The 17,270-nt window shown below is 55.7% G+C and overlaps 2 protein-coding genes across 4 annotated transcripts; one reads left to right on the top strand and one right to left on the bottom strand.

Annotated features, from left to right (window-relative positions):
* The first annotated feature begins 542 nt into the window (after nucleotides 1-542).
* IL32 (interleukin 32) lies at nucleotides 543-4,072 on the top strand. Of its 2 annotated transcripts, XM_032327984.1 has the most exons (7): nucleotides 550-1,433; nucleotides 1,557-1,599; nucleotides 2,577-2,615; nucleotides 2,768-2,827; nucleotides 3,222-3,248; nucleotides 3,403-3,462; nucleotides 3,678-4,072. In XM_032327984.1, the coding sequence occupies exons 2-7, from the start codon at nucleotides 1,585-1,587 to the stop codon at nucleotides 3,990-3,992; spliced, it is 516 nt and encodes a 171-aa protein (XP_032183875.1). In that variant the 5' UTR covers nucleotides 550-1,433; nucleotides 1,557-1,584; the 3' UTR covers nucleotides 3,993-4,072. The 2 variants fall into 2 exon arrangements, with proteins under 2 accessions (XP_032183876.1, XP_032183875.1); XM_032327985.1 differs by lacking the exon at nucleotides 3,222-3,248 and having other exon boundaries at nucleotides 543-1,433.
* A 3,379-nt stretch (nucleotides 4,073-7,451) lies between these two features.
* On the bottom strand, nucleotides 7,452-15,106 carry ZSCAN10 (zinc finger and SCAN domain containing 10). Of its 2 annotated transcripts, XM_032327921.1 has the most exons (6): nucleotides 15,061-15,106; nucleotides 11,315-11,776; nucleotides 10,859-11,117; nucleotides 10,587-10,651; nucleotides 10,351-10,408; nucleotides 7,452-9,583 (listed from the first exon to the last, which is right to left on the bottom strand). In XM_032327921.1, exons 2-6 carry the CDS (start codon nucleotides 11,708-11,710, stop codon nucleotides 8,022-8,024), a joined length of 2,340 nt encoding a protein of 779 aa, XP_032183812.1. In that variant the 5' UTR covers nucleotides 11,711-11,776; nucleotides 15,061-15,106; the 3' UTR covers nucleotides 7,452-8,021. The 2 variants fall into 2 exon arrangements, with proteins under 2 accessions (XP_032183812.1, XP_032183811.1); XM_032327920.1 differs by lacking the exon at nucleotides 15,061-15,106 and having other exon boundaries at nucleotides 11,315-11,890.
* Between the last annotated feature and the right edge of the window lie 2,164 nt (nucleotides 15,107-17,270).

Genomic DNA, 17,270 nt, shown 5'->3' with positions numbered 1-17,270 from the left:
CTCCATTTATATGAAATGTCCAGAACGGGGGCAATCTGGAGACAGATAGTAGATGAGGGGTTGCCTGGGACTGGTGGGGGTGGGGTTTTGGGATCTGGGGGTTCTGGCTAAAGGGGTATGGGATTTCTCCTTGAGGTGATGAAAATCCTACATTTGGATGGGTGAATTGTATGTGAATTCTTTCTCACTGAAACCATAAAGAAAATGGCACAGACCGCAATGAAACACAAAATGACTGCAGATGGTGGTTTTTGAGCCAGTCCTGGCAGGGCCGGCAGAAGTGGGAGATGATACGTTTCTGCAGTTTAAGCACCCCTGGCTCAAGTACTTTTTTTTTTTTTTAAAGATTTTATTTATCTATTTGACAGAGAGAGATCACAAGTAGGCAGAGAGGCAGGCAGAGAGAGAGAGGAGGAAGCAGGCTCCCCGCCGAGCAGAGAGCCCGATGCGGGACTCGATCCCAGGACCCTGAGATCATGACCTGAGCTGAAGGCAGCGGCTTAACCCACTGAGCCACCCAGGCGCCCCTCAAGTACTTTTTTGTGTGAGCTCTGGCCGCCCATACAGGGGAAGGACAGAGGTTGTGCTGAACTGGGAGGGGCTTTGGCCCCAGAGCAGGGTTGCTGGGGAGCTGGGAGGGAGTCGCGTGAGGACTGCCTGGCGCCTGGGATGTCCCCCCTCTGCCCTGCCACACTCAGGTGCCTGAGGGCAGCAGGACCCTGACATCCCTTGGCCCCAGGAAAGCTCAGGATCACCTGGTCATCCGGGCCTAGGCCGACAGCAAGCCACGCTCAGCCTCCCCTGAAGGCATCACCCTGCCCCCTGGCAGCTGGGCATCAGCTCCAGCCATCCCTGCAGGGGCCCATGGGCCAGTCTGTTCGGGTGCCCTGCCTGGTGGGCCCACCCCAGGGGTCCGGCAGGTCCTGCTACACCTGGGCCGGGAGGTTCTTGGAACCTTCTCTGGACTTTGGTGCTGGGATCCACTCCACTCCATGTGACCTGGCCAGCATTCCTCAGGACCTTGACCCCCCCCAACTGGATGACTTCATTTTCCAGAGCTCAGAGAACATCTCCCTGTGCTTTCCCAAGTCTGGACTTTCCCACTGCCCCTCCCTCATCCCAGACTGATGAGGTTGAGGAAGGGGCCTGTTTCCAGGCTCTGAGATTCCTGCCCTAGCTCAGGGTGTGGAGGGGTCTAGGCTAGAGCTGTGCCCACCCACCCCCTCTCAGGCCCTTGGGTCTCCCTGCCCGTCATTTGCTTCTGTCTCTGTGTCAAACACACACACACACACACAGAGCCTCACATCCTGCCTTTAGGACAGGCTCCAATTTCCTTCCTCCTCCCTCCACCCTCCTCCCTCCCCCCTCCTCCCTCTTAAAAGAGCAGCTCTTTCTCAGAAGTGGAAACCTCAGCTGGGAGAATCTGTGAGAAGGTGATGTCTCCGATGTCTCCGTGAAGGCCTGGGGAGGGAGCTGCAGCCAAAGGGACTTTCCATGGGGGTGGTGGGGAGGCTGCTTCTCTGAAGACTTGCACACACTTGTTCCTCTCTCACCAGGTCACAGCCCCTGGAGATCTGAATAGCCATGGGCTTCTCCAAGGTGAGTGAGAATGAGTGGGGGGGTGGGGGGGTGGCCTGGATACTATATCCACGCTGTAGGTCCCTCTTCTCCCACCTGCACTGGCCCCGGACCTCCGGATCCCTCCACATGCACCTGGCTCTGTCCCGTTCTCCTGGGCCAGTGGGGGAGTCCCCTGGCGAAGCAGGGGGTCTGAGCCACTCAACAGGGCCCCAGTCTCATAATGACCCTTAGCTTGCTGGGTCAAGTGCTCTGCCATCACTTTCCTGAAATTCTGAATAATTTGTTGACAAATGGCTTCACAGTCTCCTTTTGCTCTAAGTCATTCACTGTATTAATTTTTTAAAAAGATTTTATTTATTTGTCAGAGAGAGAGAGAAAGAGCATACAAGCAGGGGAAGTGGCAGGCAGAGGCAGAGAGAGAAGCAGGCTCCCTGCTGACCCCAGGATTTCCGGGTTAGGACCTGGGCTGAAGGCAGATGCTTAACCCACTGAGCCATCCCTGAGTTACTCACTTTACAGAGCAGGTCCTGGTTGTGTGGCCAGATTTCCTGTCTGGGGGTAGATTACGGGGGGCAGTTCTGTGTCTGTGTCTTTGTGTGTGTCAGGGGTCCTGGGGAACAGTGTGTGTTGTGGGACAAAGGGGTTATTCTAGGAGGTAGACGCCACATGTGTGTGTGGCAGCTGGAGAGGGCCAGAGGGAGCACCAATCCCAGTAGACCTGTATGCCCTGGAAACCAGATCTGGGTAGGGGAGATGGGTCTGCAGGTGCCCCTGCCTTTCTGTCACCACCTCAGAGAGGACCGGCTGCTGCCAGTCCTTCCCTTGGCCAACTGTCAGCCGGGATGGAGAGCTCAGGGCTTTGGAAACACAGTGGACCCCGCACCCTGTGGAGCAATGTTTCTACGTGTGCACACGTGTGCGGGTGTGCAAATGTGTGCATGTGGGGGGGGGGTGGCAAGGTCATATGAGCCTGAATATCACTGTTACCTCCACAGTCAGACAAAGACCTGAATGAGGGATTACGACTTGAGCTGGTAAGAACCGCTTCTCCATGCATGGTTGGGAGAGTGGGGTGTGGGGGGTATCTGGGTTCTGCTGCAAGGAACTAGGAATGTCCCGACCCCGGGGGCGGTGAGGGGGAGGATCAGGCATGTCTTTTCCACCTCTGCCTCTCCTCTGCTCGCAGCACCGGTTGGTGGACAATTACTGTGATCATCATCAGAATGAACCAGAAGGAGAGGACCAGGTGGGTCACTGTGTCCCCCACTCCCCTGCTCTCTGCACTCTGGCTTGGGTGGTTGATTTCACGATGATAGTGGCGAGGAGGAAGAGGTAAGGTGCTCATACCCTCCACTGGACAGACCCCTGCAATACGCTCATCTCTCGGTTCACACCTGTGTGGCCGGTGTGTACACAGGTGAGGAATGCGGAGGCCCCCCCGGAGGCTTAGGAAGGCGTCCGAGTCATTGGGCATACAGATGACCGCGCTGGGAGACCAGACAGCTGGTCCCCAAGCCCCTGGGCAGGACCCAGCTATGGGAGCCTTGGCGAGCCTGGCAAGTAACAGCCGGGGGCTTGGGGATAAGACTGAGCGAGGGAGGGGCGGGGAGGATTTTGAACACGTGATTTTTCCCCACCAGGAGTGGATAGTGCTACAGGAGCTGGAGGTGAGTCTGGGCACCGCCCCTCCCCGAAGCTGGTTCCCCAGGGTGGGGCCATGCATGGCCGCGTTAGGGAGTCTGGGCCCCGGGTCTGGGCTCCCGGCTGCAGAGAGCAACCAGCAGGAGTAGGTCCGTAGCCTCCGCACCCCGGTCTCCCCAGGACGGCTTCAACGAGGTCTTGCTCAACACCGTGGACCTGAACTACCAGAACGACAGTCAGGTGCGTGAGGCGCCCATCGCGGCCTCCTTGCTTCCCTTCCCCGCCGGTTCTGTCTGTCTGAATCTTGGTGCTGCCAGGTAAGGACCCAGCCCCGCTGAGCGGATGCGGGGGGCTGTTGGCAGGAAGTGGGCAGCTTCCGTCCACAGGCTTCGTAAAGTTGGGGAGGCCTCAGCGCCGGCCAGGACCTGACGGGCCCCCCAACCTCATCCCGGCAGGACTCCTCTCCGTTACTTCCCGAGGTGCGGCAGGAATTGCGGTCCAGGCTCAGGAGGTCGCCTGACATTTCCCTTGAAGACCAGGACTTCGAGAGCTGGGATCCCAGGGAGTCCTTCTCTGACAGGGTCCTGAGGTTTTTTCAGAGGCTGCTGGGCTACCTGCTGCAGAAGTGGCGGGCCCTGCTGGCGTGGTTACGGCGCGCCGTGGCTGCCGGCATGCGGGCCCTCTGCTGCGCGGTGGAGACCGTCTGGAGCGTGTTCCAGGATTTCTGTTCCTTCACGGCGCAGGCCCTGGGATTTACCATCCAGGCCTAGCCAGAACCCCCTGACCAGTTTTGGTCTCCAGGTCTGACCTTGCTCTGGCTCCCATGTTTTAATAAAAGTTCGTGGAATCCGGGACGCCTGGGTGGCTCAGTTGGTTAAGCAGCTGCCTTCGGCTCAGGTCATGATCCCGGTGTCCTGGGATTGAGTCCCACATCGGGCTCCTTGCTCAGCAGGGAGCCTGCTTCTCCCTCTGCCTCTGCCTGCCATTCTGTCTGCCTGTGCTTGCTCTCTCCCCCTCTCTCTCTGATAAATAAATAAAATCTTTAAAAAAAAAAAAAAAAGTTCGTGGAATCCAACTGAGTGCCTGTGGCGTTGGGAGCAGGGGGCCCCAGGGGTGGGGGCAGGGCACACGTCACATGGACCTGGGCTGAGGTCCACCTGACCACTCTCTAATCTGCACACAGCACACGGGGGTCATAACATGGGACATGGGACACGGGGGTCACAACTGGTCACGGACTTGCTGTGAGAACTGGAAAGTGGATGTCTTGCCTGATGCATGGTGGGGACTGAGGAAATCAAGCTTGCAGCCCTTGAGTTTCTCCTGGCCCTGGTCTTCATCCTTGCGCTGGGCCACAGAAGCTCCTCTGTCTTCCTTCCAAGATCAGAGGCCTTGGGGTTGGGGCACAGGGTGGGAGGGAAGGGGAGGGAGGGTGTACCCCTGCCTGGGCCAGGCTGAGAAGTGGCTTAGGGTGGGGCAGGAGTCCAATCTCAGGCCTGCGGCTGAACTGGGGGGAGAGAAGGCCTGGGGGGAGGAGAAGACCCGGGCTGGAAGGGCTCAGCTCAGCTGTCATTTCTTTCTTTTTCTTTTCTTTTCTTTTCTTTTTTTTTTTTTTAAGATTTATTTATTGATTTGAGAGCGAGAAGGTATGGGGGAGGGACAGAGGGAAGTTGATTGTCACGCAGACTCTGGCGGAGCTGAGCTTGGAACCCAGGGCAATGCTGGGCCCCTGAGCTGATCTGAGAGTGAAACTCAACTGTCAAAGCCACCCAGGCACCCCTCTTCCTTTCCCCCATGTTTCCGCTCCCCCCTACCCCCACGGACTTCGTGCTTGTGGCAGTGACACACAGATTTTGCACTGGGAGTGTCTGGCTGCAAACACTCCAGCACCTCCCCCCACACTCCACACCCCCAACCCTCCGACACCCCCCACACACACACATCTGAGAGCAGAGCTGGAAGAAAGGGGGAAATGGGCACCTGGGGCAGGAGACCAGGGCAGGGCCCACTGTCTGAGAAGGATGCCCGAGGTGGGAGAGGCTTGGGAGACAGGAGGCCTCACAGACTGGAGGGACTCTGTGAGTCAACATCCTTCTTTCCTGTCTGCCACCTTCTTCACAGCCTTTGGATCATAGGCATAAACTCTTGATTCTTAGAAAAATCGGCTCTCTGTGGGCCGCCTGTGCATCCAGTGGGAGGGCGTAATGGTCAAAGCATGCCCTACTAGTGGCTTCTTGGTGGCCTGGTCATGGGACCCTGCTTACTGAGCAGGGGAGGGAGTTGGGGGAACTACTCGGCTCCGGCCTTTTCTTCCTGAGCAGAAGGCAATCCAGTATGGGGGTTCCTTTCTGCAGAGGCCCATGGCGGCCCGCATCTTCTTTCGTTTGTGGGGGTCCCTCTGATAGCCTTTTACACTGGAAGGCCCATCTCAGGCCTGAGTCCCCAGCTTCAAGGGGCCACCCAGTCCAGGGCCTGAGCCAGCATTTACTTCCCCTAGGCCATGACCTCTCTTCCCACTTCCCATCAGCATTCAGGTTGTTTTAGATACTTGCCCTGCATTTTCAAGTGACCTTGTGTCAAACTTTTCCTTCTCAGGCCTTTCACACTGATTTCCCTTGAGAAAAAGCCTCCTACTGTGCTAAGGGCATCAGGGGCTTCTATGACCCCAGGGCCCCACTAAAGTCACCATCATCCAGAGCCTAGACAACTTCTAGGCTCTTCTAGTTGGTTTCCCTGGACTTGTCCCTTTCAAGCCAAATCTATCTAGCACCAAGGTCAAAAGAATTTCATTGCAAAATGAAGTAACTCCCTGCTTAAAATCCTCCCCTTTTCCCATCATAAATAGACTCTGACCTTGGCCTCTAAGTCCCTGTCTGTGTCATCAGGTTCCTACAGGGTTCCCTCAGGGACAGTATTCTTCAGCTGCCTGCTCAGCAGCTCAGGGCCTTTGCACATGCTGTTCCCTCTGAGGGGGATGTCCTTCTTCCAGTTCTTCTGTGGTTGCCTCTCCCTTCTATTTCGGGCCTTGTTCTCAATAGCTCAGCACATTCCCTTGTACATAGTAGGTGCTCAAGAAGTAATAAGGCCTCCAAATGCTGGGGGTTCTCCCAACTCCTTACTCTCTCAGTTGACTAAGAAAATTTCCTTCTTGAAGGGCGCCTGGGTGGCTCAGTGGGTTAAGCCGCTGCCTTCGGCTCAGGTCATGATCTCAGGGTCCTGGGATCGAGTCCCGCATCGGGCTCTCTGCTCAGCAGGGAGCCTGCTTCCTTCTCTCTCTCTCTCTCTGCCTGCCTCTCAGTGTACTTGTAATTTCTCTCTGTCAAATAAATAAATAAAATCTTAAAAAAAAAAAAAAAGAAAAGAAAATTTCCTTCTTGAAATTTTCTTCCCTGGAGCTTTCCATGAATCTAATTTGTTCTGTGACATCTGGTGACTCTCTGTACCCTGCCTAACCTCCCTCCTAACCCCTGAAAGCATAGATCTTCCCCAGGTTCGGGGCATCCCACTCACTTGCGCCCAAGGACTATCTCTACTTTCCCATTTTGGGGAAAGTAGATTTGTGAACAGATTTTCCCCAAGTCCCGTGAGCCCTTGTGGATGAGTTCACTTCCTATTCACAGGCATCTGTGAAACAGCAATTTCATGGCAGGGTGGAGGGACAAAGACAACTTAGAAAAGTGTGGGTTAAAAAAAAAAAAAAGCCACAGACAGAAGCAGGATGTGCTGTTTTCTGCAGTGGAGGGGCGCGGTTTTCTTTCCTGAGGTCTTAACAGAAGTCACATGATTTTAAGTCTGTCTATTGGTTTGGGAAAAAACAGCCAAAAAGCCAAGGTTGCCTGGTAGGGAAAAGGTGGAGAAACCAGCCAAACCAGCTTTGAGTTTACAGAATTATGGCCTGTTAGTGGTCTCCAGCCACAGCCCCACTTGGCCATCAGGCAGGTTTCTTCTCCTCTGCTAGCATCTTCAAGTAGAACTCATTATCTACATCCCCAAAACAAGGTTTCCCGTAAGAATCCAGAATCTGGGATTTTAGGGATGCCTGGGTGGTTCAGTTGATTGTCCGCTTTCGGCTCCGGCCATGATCCTAGAGTCCTGGGATCGAGTACTGCACCAGGCTCCCCATTCCTTGGAGTCTGCTTCTCCCTCTCTTTCTGCCTCACCACCCTGCTTGTGCTCTGTCTCTCAAATAAATAAAATCTTTTGGGGGAAAAATAACACAGAATCTGGGATTTTAAAGCTTATTCCATTTTAATTAATTTGAACAAGCATGTGTGGCTACAGGATACTGTATTGGACAGCATGGATTAGGGGCAGACACCAGAGAAGGAAAAATTCCAGGGTGGCACTCCGTGGCCTTACTCACAGCCGACTCCGATAGCTGGCGCCCCTCTGCCACCCTGGCCCAATTCTGGGCCTTTCCGGTGTGTCTGGGCGGGGCTCTCTCTGGGCCTGCTCCTGTCTAGGGTACTGTGGAAGGAGCTGAGGTAGGGAAGGGGAAAAGGCATCCCTATCACAGCGGTGAGGGTGACAGACAGTGTTTTGATGGATCTCAAAAAAAAAAAAAAAGTCATTTTCAAGAAGGCTGTTTTCCTTTAGGTACTTTGAAATACACGCCTGAGGCCACGGAGAGATGCCGGTGGGGGTGGGGTGGGGGCGCGACGGGGGGTTACTAACACACAGGGTTGGCGGAGCCAGAGGGAGGCCGGTGGAGTGGGGGATCCGGACATCCTCTGCCAGCCTTGGTTGCCCAGGACCCCGGGGAGAGGCGCGCAGGGCTGGCCTGGCGGAACCTGGAGCCGCTAGTACAGGGTCTCGCGCGCGTGGGTTCTCAAGTGGCGCAGCAGGTGGGAGTTGCGGCTGAAGCTGCGGCCACACTGTGCGCACGAGTAGGGCCTGGCCCCCGTGTGCACCAGCATGTGGCGTAGCAGGTTACAGCTGCGGCTGAAGCTCTTGCCGCACTCCCGGCACTCTTGGGGGGTCTCGGCCTGCCGGGCCGCCGCCTCGTTGCCGGCCCCCGTGTGGGTGGCCAGGTGCCGCTGCAGGTGAGCGTTCCGCCGGAAGCTGCGACCGCAGGTTGGGCAGCCATAGGGTCGCTCGCCGGTGTGGCTGCGGCGGTGGCGGGCCAGGTTGGAGCTGTTGCGGAAGCGGTAGCCACAGGTGTCGCAGGCGTGGGGCTTCTCCCCGGTGTGGATGCGCTGGTGGCGCGCCAGGTGCGCGCTCTGGCTGAAGCCCTCGCCGCACTCGCTGCAGCGGCAGGGCTTCTCGCCAGTGTGGCTGCGCCGGTGGCGGGCGAGGTCCTGGGTCTGGCTGAAGGTCTTGCCACACTGGGTGCAGTGGTGGGGCCTCGGGCCGCCGTGGGTCAGGAGGTGGCGGGCGAGACCCGCCCGCCGCACGAAGCGCTTGCCGCAGTGCGTGCAGCTGTAGGGCTTCTCGCCCGTGTGCACGCGCTGGTGGCAGACCAGCTGGGAGCTCTGGCTGAAGCTGCGGCCGCACACCTGGCAAGAGAAGGGCCTCTCCCCCGTGTGCACGCGCCGGTGGGCCCCCAGGTGCTCGCTGCGCCGGAATGCCTTGCCGCACTCGCTGCACACGTAAGGCCTGCGCTCCGGGCCCGGGCGCAGGCTGCCCGAGCACTCAGAGCACTGGTGGCCCTTGTCCTTGGCGTGGATCCGCAGGTGTCGCTTGAGACTGGAGCGGCGCTGGAAGGTTTGGCCACAGTGAGAGCACAGGACCACGGCCAGCTCTCGTGCTTCGCTCTTGGTCTCAGGGACGCAGGGTGCCTTCTGGTCCTGGGCGTGCGCCAGCAGGTGCTGCATGAGGTTGGCGCGGCGCTGGAAGCCCTGACCGCACTCGGCACACAGAAAGGCGGGCTCGGAGGAGTGAGTCTGAAGGTGTTTGTTCAGATGGGAGCTCTGGCGGAAGCGGTGGCCGCAGAGGTGGCAGGCATGGGGCCTCTCGTCTGTGTGCGTGCGCATGTGCAGCTTGAGAATGGAACTCCGGCCGAAGCTCTTCCCGCAGCACTGGCACGGGAAGCACCGGGTGCCCTGGTGGGCGCGCCCCTGGTGCGCCTCCAGGCGGGCGAGCTCTCGGAAGCTCAAACCACAGTCTGTGCAGATGAATTCCATCCCCGGCTCCGACCTGGCCGCGTCCCCGACTACTTTGACCTCCAGAATGTCACTCCTGCCCGGAGGGGACCCTCCTTCACCGGAGCCACTCGCTTCAGGGCCCGGCCCCAGCCGGGGAGGGTCGGGCTCTTCTGCCACCCCAGGAGCCTCTGCCCCAGACTCTGCTGAGTTGGCAGCAGGCCAGGCCACCCCTCTGGGCTCCTCTTTGAACTCCTCATCTGGGGTTCTGTTTTCAAGTCCTGGGAAAGAAGCAGAAAACAGCAGGCATATTCCTAGAGGCTCCCAGGAATGGCCTAGAACCTCAGTGCCTCAAAGCAGATAGAAACCCAGGGTTCCTGCAAAACTGGTGAGTGGACAGAAGATGAGGGTAAAAAACAGACAACACAGAATTTACCATAGTAACCGCTTTACTTAAAAATAAATAAATAAATAAAGTCAGCTCCATGCCTAGTGTGGAACCCAAGCTGGGGCTTGAACTCATGAGCTTGAGATCAAGACCTGAGCTGAGATCAAGAGTTGAAACCTTAACCCGCTGAGCCAGCCAGGCACCCCAATGACTACCTATTTTGAAAGCTCAACGTTGAGGGGTTGATGATTAGGTCAAACACAATGAGCCTTTAAAATAAATGAATAAATAGCTGAATGAAGGACAAGATGAATGAATCCTCATTAAGATGGCCGGTTTTTACATTTTTTAGATTTTATTTATGTACTTGAGAGAGAGAGATTGCACAATTTCATGTGCAGTCATGAGTGGAAGGAGGGGCAGAGGGAGAAGCAGGCTCCCTGCTCAGGCGAGACTTGATCCCAGGACCCTGAGATCCTGACCTGAGTGGAAGGCAGATGCTTAAGCAAGTGAGCCACCCAGCTGCCCTTCCCTGCCCCCCGCACATAGCCCATTTTTAGCCCAAGAGGCCAAAAGTGAGGTAGGATCTGAGCTTCAGGGACCACTCCTGAAACACAAAGAAAGAGCCTTCAGTGGTTGCAAGCAGGAAGGACCTCTTACCCAGTGGGTGTGCAGGCCAAATCTTCTTTGCTGGGACATCTTCAAATGTCAGGGACTCCTGTAACAGAAGGGTGGGCAGAGACCCTTGGTGAGAGAGGATAATGGGGCCCTATGACCTGAGGGGGACGATGAGCTTTTAAGGTTTAAATGAAGGAAGGCATAGATCTGCGCCAGCTGCAGAGGTGGAGAACATCCAGGGCAGAACATTCTGGAATGAGGGTACTGGTCTAGCTCACCAGCACAGCTGCCAGCTCCTGATCCCGGGAGTTTTCCTCCAGCCATAGCACAGGGCCCTGGGGGACTGACAGCATGGGGGTGGGGGGAGAAAGAGCTGTTAGAAGCCAGATTTACCCTTCATGTGGCTACAGGGAGTACACCTGTTGCCAGGTCCCCAAGAGAGACATTGGCTCCCGCCCATCCCCATCAAAGAGGGACCTGCATCCTTCTCACCCTGCCCTCACATACCGTGCCTCCCAGTACCCACCGTCTGGGGGTACCAGCTCCTCACCAGTCTCTTGGAGGACCTGGAATGTCCTCTTGGGATCTGGGCTCAGTGACTGCTTTGTACTTGGGGGATGTCTCCAGGTCTCCAGCTCAGCGGGCTTGGAATGGGATGGCAGAGGTTCCTTTGCTGCCTCCAGGGCTGGGGGTCCTTCTGAGGACACTTCCTTTTTGGGGCTGTGACTAGAGACCTGGGAAGAGCCCCCCTGTTCCTCCAAAGTGATGTCTGCCCGGGGACAATTCTTGCCAGTATTAAAACTAAAATCCTGTTCAAAACACATCTGTTAGGGGACAGACAGGACAGGGGGATAGTCCCTGTCCTGACTCCCAACAGAAATGTGACCGAGGAAAGGTGAGAGTTAGGTTAAAAAGGAATTACCGCAGGAAGGGAAATGGAGGGACCTCTTCATGGGGCACTGAGTCCGCACCTGCTGTCCCGCCCAGCTGGCCACCACCCTCTTACCAGAGGCCCCACGGTGCTGGACTCCCTCTGGACACCCTCCAGCAGCAGCACCACCTCCTCGCCGTCTCTGAGCTGCTGGCCCTGCAGCCGAGCCAGGAGGTGGGCGGGCAGCGTGCTCAGGAACTGCTCCAGCACCAGCAGCTCCAGGATCTGCTCCTTGGTACGCAGCTCTGGCCGCAGCCAGCGGCAGCAGAGCTCCCGGAGCCGGCTCAGGGCCGCCCGCGGCCCCATGTCCTCCTGATACTGGAAGCATCTGAAGAGCTGGTGAGCCACCTCCGGCCGGGGCCTGGCCTCTGCATGCCGGGGGCCCTCCTGACCGGCAGTCTCCTCTTCCTCCAGCTTGACTGTTCCGAGCTGCTCTGGCTCTCGGGCAGCCGACGTGGGCTCTTCCAGCATCCTTCAGCTTGGGGGCGACTCGCCGCAGCTGCTCCCACTTGGGTCTCTCCTTCTCTGCTCCCACACCTGTGGTGTTGAGAAATGCCTAAAGAGGGGTTCCTGGGGGCCTCAGTCATTGAGCGTCTGCCTTTGGCTCAGGTCACGATCCCTGGGTTCTGGGATCGAGTCCAGCATCGGCTCCCCGCTTCTCCCTCTCCCTCCTTCCCTGCTTGTGTTCTCTGTCAACTAAATAAATAAATAAAATTTTTTCTTAAAAAAGAAAGAAAGAAAAAAAGAGAAATGCCTAAAGATGTGGCCTTCAGGGGAATCACTTCTCTCGTTGGTCATGGGTAAGGGCTCAAAGAGCAGGACAGCCCGACCAAAACAGTACAAGGCAGAGAAAACCAGTAGCTCTGTCCCCCTTCCACCCCAGCCCTGCCCCGATGGAGCATTTAGAACTTCACATCGCTTCACCCCAGAGATCCAAATTGGCATTCCTGAGACAGAACATTCCCTGCCTCTCAGTGCTGTGCTATAGGCAGTGAGCAGCACCACCAAAGATCTGCCCTTGTCAAAAACGCTTCACGGCTACAGGATGAGCTCGACTTTACCCAGCTCTGCACTGCAAGGAGTGAGAACATGAGGGTTAGAGGTGTGGTGGGTAAGAGTGATAGTGTTTAAAGTACAAGCTTGTAACTAGGAAGTTACAGATCTAATGCACAATATAATGAATACAGGCAATAATGGTGTACTCTAGGGGTGCCTGGCTCAGTGGGTTAAGCCTGTCTTCAGCTCAGGTCATGATCCCAGGGTCCTGGGATCGAGTTCCACATCAGAGTCTCTGCTCAGCGGGGAGACTGCTTCCCCACCCCTGCCTGCCTCTCTGCCTACTCGTGATCTCTGTCTGTCAAATGAATAAATAAAACCTTTTTTAAAAAATTAGTGTACTCTAAAAATAAATAAAATCTTTTAAAAAATATTTATTTATTTGACAGACAGATCACAAGTAGGCAGAGGGGCAGGCAGAGAGGGAGGGAGGGGGAAGCAGGCTCCCCGCTGAGCAGAGAGCCCGAAGCCGGGCTCAATCCCAGGACCCTGGGATCATGACCTGAGCCAAAGGCAGAGGCTTTAACCCACTGAGCCACCCAGGCGCCCCTAAAAAATAAATAAAATCTTATAAAAAATTTAAAAATGCATTTACTTGAGAAAGAGAAAGACCATGAGGCTTGATTCCAGGACCCCTGAGTTCATGATCTGAGCTGGAGGAAGACACTTACCTGACTGGGCCACCCAGGTGCCCCCACTGTGCTGTTCCTTCAGTGGGCATGAAAGTTCGACAGTTTTTTTTGTTTTTTTTTTTTAGGAGAGTCACTAGTTAAAGCTGTCAGCCATTCACCATTTTATTTATTTATTTATTTTTAAAGATTTTATTTATTTATTTGACAGGCAGAGATCACAAGTAGGCAGAGAGGCAGGCAGAGAGAGAGAGAGAAGAGGAAGCAGGCTCCCTGCAGAGCAGGCAGCCCGATGTGGAGCTCGATCCCAGGACCCTCGGATCATGACCTGAGCCGAAGGCAGAGGCTTTAACCCACTGAGCCACCCAGGCACCCCGAAAGTTCGACAGTTTTAAAGATAATAGGTGTGCATGTGTGGGCGAGGGTGGGGGGAGCTCATGCATGTGGCCAGACATCCTGGTTCTCAATTTATGGCTCTGGATAGGGCTCTCAGCAGTCAAGGCCGAGGCCACCCAGGTGGTCAGAGCAGGCCCGAGCACCCACCTGGTGTTCCAAGCTCACCTCCCAGAGTTCCACCAGAAACAGAGGCCAGGACGACCCAGAGAGCAGGGAATAGTGGTTGCGTCTCCAGATGAGAGACCAAGACTAAGGTTTAAAACTTGCAGAAATTTGGATGAATATGTTCCCAAGGCCGATCAAAGTGGCTCTGCCCACTTCAGAGGCCTCTGGTGGGTACACTCTTGAGAGCTGGGTAATGATTAGGAGAATCAATTGTTTTTCTTTACTAAAAAAAAATTTTTTTTTAAAAGTTCTGGATTCTTCCCTGGTCTACCCCTCTGCAGTGTCCATCCCCAAGTAGCAATAAAAAGTGCTAACTGGCCACCAGGGGGCAGTGGTTCCACAGACGGACAGCCTCCCCCACCTGCTTCCCAAGCCCACACCAGCCCCTCTCCTGCCAGAGGGTTCCATGGGGAAACTCACTGTTTCCTGGTGCGGCAGCCCAGATCTAACAACAGGGAGATTCCTCAAGTTTGGCCTCACCCAGGGGACTCCGTTCAGTCCTTCAGCACAACCCAGAGGGCTTTCATTGTCCTGAATAGGCCAGCACTTCTGCTCCTGAGTTTTGAGGCACTTTTATATATATATATATTTTTAAAGATTTTATTTATTTATTTGACAGAGAGAGATCACAAGTAGGCAGAGAGGCAGTCAGAGAGTGAGAGGAGGAAGCAGGCTCCCTGCTGAGGAGAGAGCCCCATGCAGGACTTGATCCCAGGACCCTGAGATCATGACCTGAGCCGAAGGCAGAGGCTTAACCCACTGAGCCACCCAGGCGCCCAAGGCACTTTTATATTTTAATTTGGGTCAAAATTATTTTTATGGAAATAAAATTTAAGTTCCACCATTTGTCTGCCTTCCCTGCTCTCTGGCCTCAGGGCTACAATTCTCCCCGGTCTCTGGCCCAACCCTCAGTCCATGGACATCCCAAGCAGGGGCAAGGAAAAAAATGTTCTCGCAACACTCCCCAGCACGGAAAGGAGTACAGCAGTGCTGGGCTCCTGGAAGAAAGCCCATGGTGGGCGAGCAGGAGAGCTAGCAATCGCAATTCTCATTATTACTGAGCAACAACACAAAGGACCACCACTAACAGTCGACCCCATCACCGACCCATTTTATAGCTCAGGACACCAAGGCTCGGAGGCACAGACGTTTGCCCAAGGAGGTAACACAGCATTGGCAATGCAGCCAGGGAGAAGTCAGCCTGGCCAAAAGCTTTGGACAGTTTGTTGAGTCCCCTTGTTGCGGGGCTGGGGCTGGGGCTGGAGGGGGGCGGTTCCCTGATGTTCCTGTTCAGATGGGGGGGGTTGAGGGGTGGCAGAACAAAGTTTTAAACCTGGCTGAGCACTTCCCACCCCAGGATGGGGAGGAGGAAGGGCTGCTGAAGACCCAGGCTTCCATCCCTGCCACCTGCCCGCCTCTCCAGCCTCCCTCCCCATTCCTGCTTCTCCCAGGTCTCCCGCCCAGCTGCCCAGCTGCGCAGCCCACATTCTTTCCCGCATTTGGCATCTGACCCTGCATGCGGCACCTTTCACCCCTTGGCGCCACTCTCCAGGGACTCCACAACACACCAGCCACCTGTCTCTCCCCGTCCACTGTCGCGCTGCGCCACAATCATGGTTGAGCGTCTCTCTCCCCTTGGCAAACAGGATTGCGTCTTGTTCAAAATGGTGTTGTTAGTAGAAGTAACCAAACAGGAATAATGATGCCTACCTAGAAGGTGTGTTACTGAGGAATGCATGCAAAAATGTGTGCTACAGAAAAGGGCAGCAGGAAAAGGGCTTATTGTTTCATTACTGTTTCATGTTTTGGCAGCATGAGCAAAATAACAGAACCAATCGCGGGTCATCAATCACTTTGCAATAATAGGTGGTAGGTAGCTGGGGCTAGTATGTGTCTCTGCTCAGGCTTGCTTCCTCCCACCCCAGCCCACCTGGTAAATTATAATTTCTCCATTTGACAAGGGCAAAGAGCTTGCTTGGAGAGGACGGGTAACTCCCTCAAGGTCACACCAGTAGGAGCCAGCATTTTCTCTAAGGCAAGAACACTGATCTTGACCTCTACGCAAAAGCTCAGAAACAGATAAGGACCCAATTTCTCTCCCTGCCTGTGCAATTTGCCTAGTTTTAGCCAGAATAGAACACTGTGAGTCAGGTTGGGGTGGGGAATGAGATTCCAAATTCTAGCCTTTGGGCCTAGACACCCACAGGGGTGCCCGGAACCTCCAGGAGAGGTCTTGCCAAAAGGTTTGAAAGAAATGAATTTAAGGGAAGTTGGCCTGAGAGTTTCTCCCAACCCCCTCAGTCTTCCGGACAAAAGCTCTGTTCATATGCACATCTGTGGGGGGTGGGAGGCTCGTCAACCATCCTCCAATATTCCTTCCACCGGCTTAATCTGGAGCCGAGAGCCACCGGGAGGCAATGGCTGGACCTGCCCAGGGTAAAGGTGAGGCCCAAAGACCCACCCAGACAACAGGAGAGCCCAGAGCCAGGATCTTCAGCCGGGAACGCCCCCCTTCTCCCTGGACACAACTGGCAGGAGACTGGCCGGCTTGTTTTTGTTGGCTAGGCTCCCTTGCTGGGGCTGGCCTCAGTTGATGCCGCCGGCCGGTCCACCTGGAGTGCATGGAGCCTGCCTAACCCTCCCCAGTGGGTACCGCAAGCCCATGCTACAGGAAGCCCCACACCCTCCTTGAGGACCCCATAGTGGCAGGTCCACACAGCTGGCTGGCTCTGGGCTCCCAGCAGAGCCAACCCACACCCTCCCAAGACTTCTTTTCCAGCTTCCTAATCCCCCATCCCATCGCTGAGGCCCAGTCCTCCTTTTCCCTCCGAGCTGCTAGGAACTCCTTAGGTCTGTCCTGGCACCCTGCACCCCAGGCTTCCCTGCAACTCACCACTCAGGGTCTCCACTCCAGAGGTGGAAGTGCTAGGGGTTCCTTGAGGGCCCCGGGGCCGGAGTCAGCCTCGGCAGACTGGGAAAGGACTCCGGGAAAACTGAACAGGAAGTGCCTTGCTCTAGTCCCATCCAGGTAATGAGGGGGATTCCTAGAGTTAACCCTTCACCTCCCAGTTTGGGAGTGCGGTGGGGGAGAGGGCGGGGCCAGAGAAAAGAGGACGGAGTGGCTAATGGATACTCTCTAGCCTGGGAGGAGATGAAGAGTCTCGCTACCCCTCCAGTTAAGAACTGCCCCCCTCCTAATCAGGACTGTTCCTGTTCTCCTTGTGGGGGAGGGGGGGAGGTCTGTTAACCTGTACTTTCTGGGGGGACCAGAGCGGCCATTTAAAAATGCCTGTTGTGTGCTGGGCCCTTTGCTAGCATTTCATTCATCTGACAAATCTCTGCCAAGGGCCTGCTATGTGCCAGGCACAGTTGCAGGTACTGAGGTACACAGGAGGAACAGGCCCGGACCTCAGAGGGCTTACACGCGGGTGTGCGGGAGCTGTAAGGACGTAACAGGACCATGTGGCGGGGGAGGAAAGCCCGCCATCAACACCACCTAAGATCTTCCCAAGAATCTTGACAGGTGGCTTCGTCCCAGCTTTCTCCAAGAGGAAGCAAGGACTTCAGGGACGGGACGGGACCCCACACTGGCTTTGGGCCCAAGTTGAGCTTCCAAGTCAAGCCTTTCCCTTGGCTCTACTAAGGTGTCTTTTCACATCGTGCTCTTGGCCGGCCGCAGCCCGGAGGGCGCTTCCTCGCGGGAACCTACGGTTCAGAGCCCGCGGGCACTCTCGTGGCACCGCCTGTCCTGGACACCCGGGGCCACCTGCTCCGCGGCCAAGGTT

Source organism: Mustela erminea, chromosome 20 (assembly GCF_009829155.1).
Source record: "Mustela erminea isolate mMusErm1 chromosome 20, mMusErm1.Pri, whole genome shotgun sequence".
Lineage (NCBI taxonomy): Eukaryota > Metazoa > Chordata > Mammalia > Carnivora > Mustelidae > Mustela > Mustela erminea.
The sequence above is the reverse complement of the archived record's forward strand: the minus strand, read 5'-3'. Positions and strand labels throughout refer to the sequence as shown.

Coding starts and splice junctions, on each gene's coding strand:
- IL32 (XM_032327984.1), top strand. Junction 2,616..2,767: donor AGGGATTACGACTTGAGCTG/GTAAGAACCGCT, acceptor CTCTGCTCGCAG/CACCGGTTGGTGGACAATTA. Junction 2,828..3,221: donor AACCAGAAGGAGAGGACCAG/GTGGGTCACTGT, acceptor TTTCCCCACCAG/GAGTGGATAGTGCTACAGGA.
- ZSCAN10 (XM_032327921.1), bottom strand. CDS start 11,710: ATGCTGGAAGAGCCCACGTCGGCTGCCCGAGAGCCAGAGCAGCTCGGA. Junction 11,118..11,314: donor CCAGCACCGTGGGGCCTCTG/GTAAGAGGGTGG, acceptor TGTTTTGAACAG/GATTTTAGTTTTAATACTGG. Junction 10,409..10,586: donor AGGAGCTGGCAGCTGTGCTG/GTGAGCTAGACC, acceptor CTTCTGTTACAG/GAGTCCCTGACATTTGAAGA.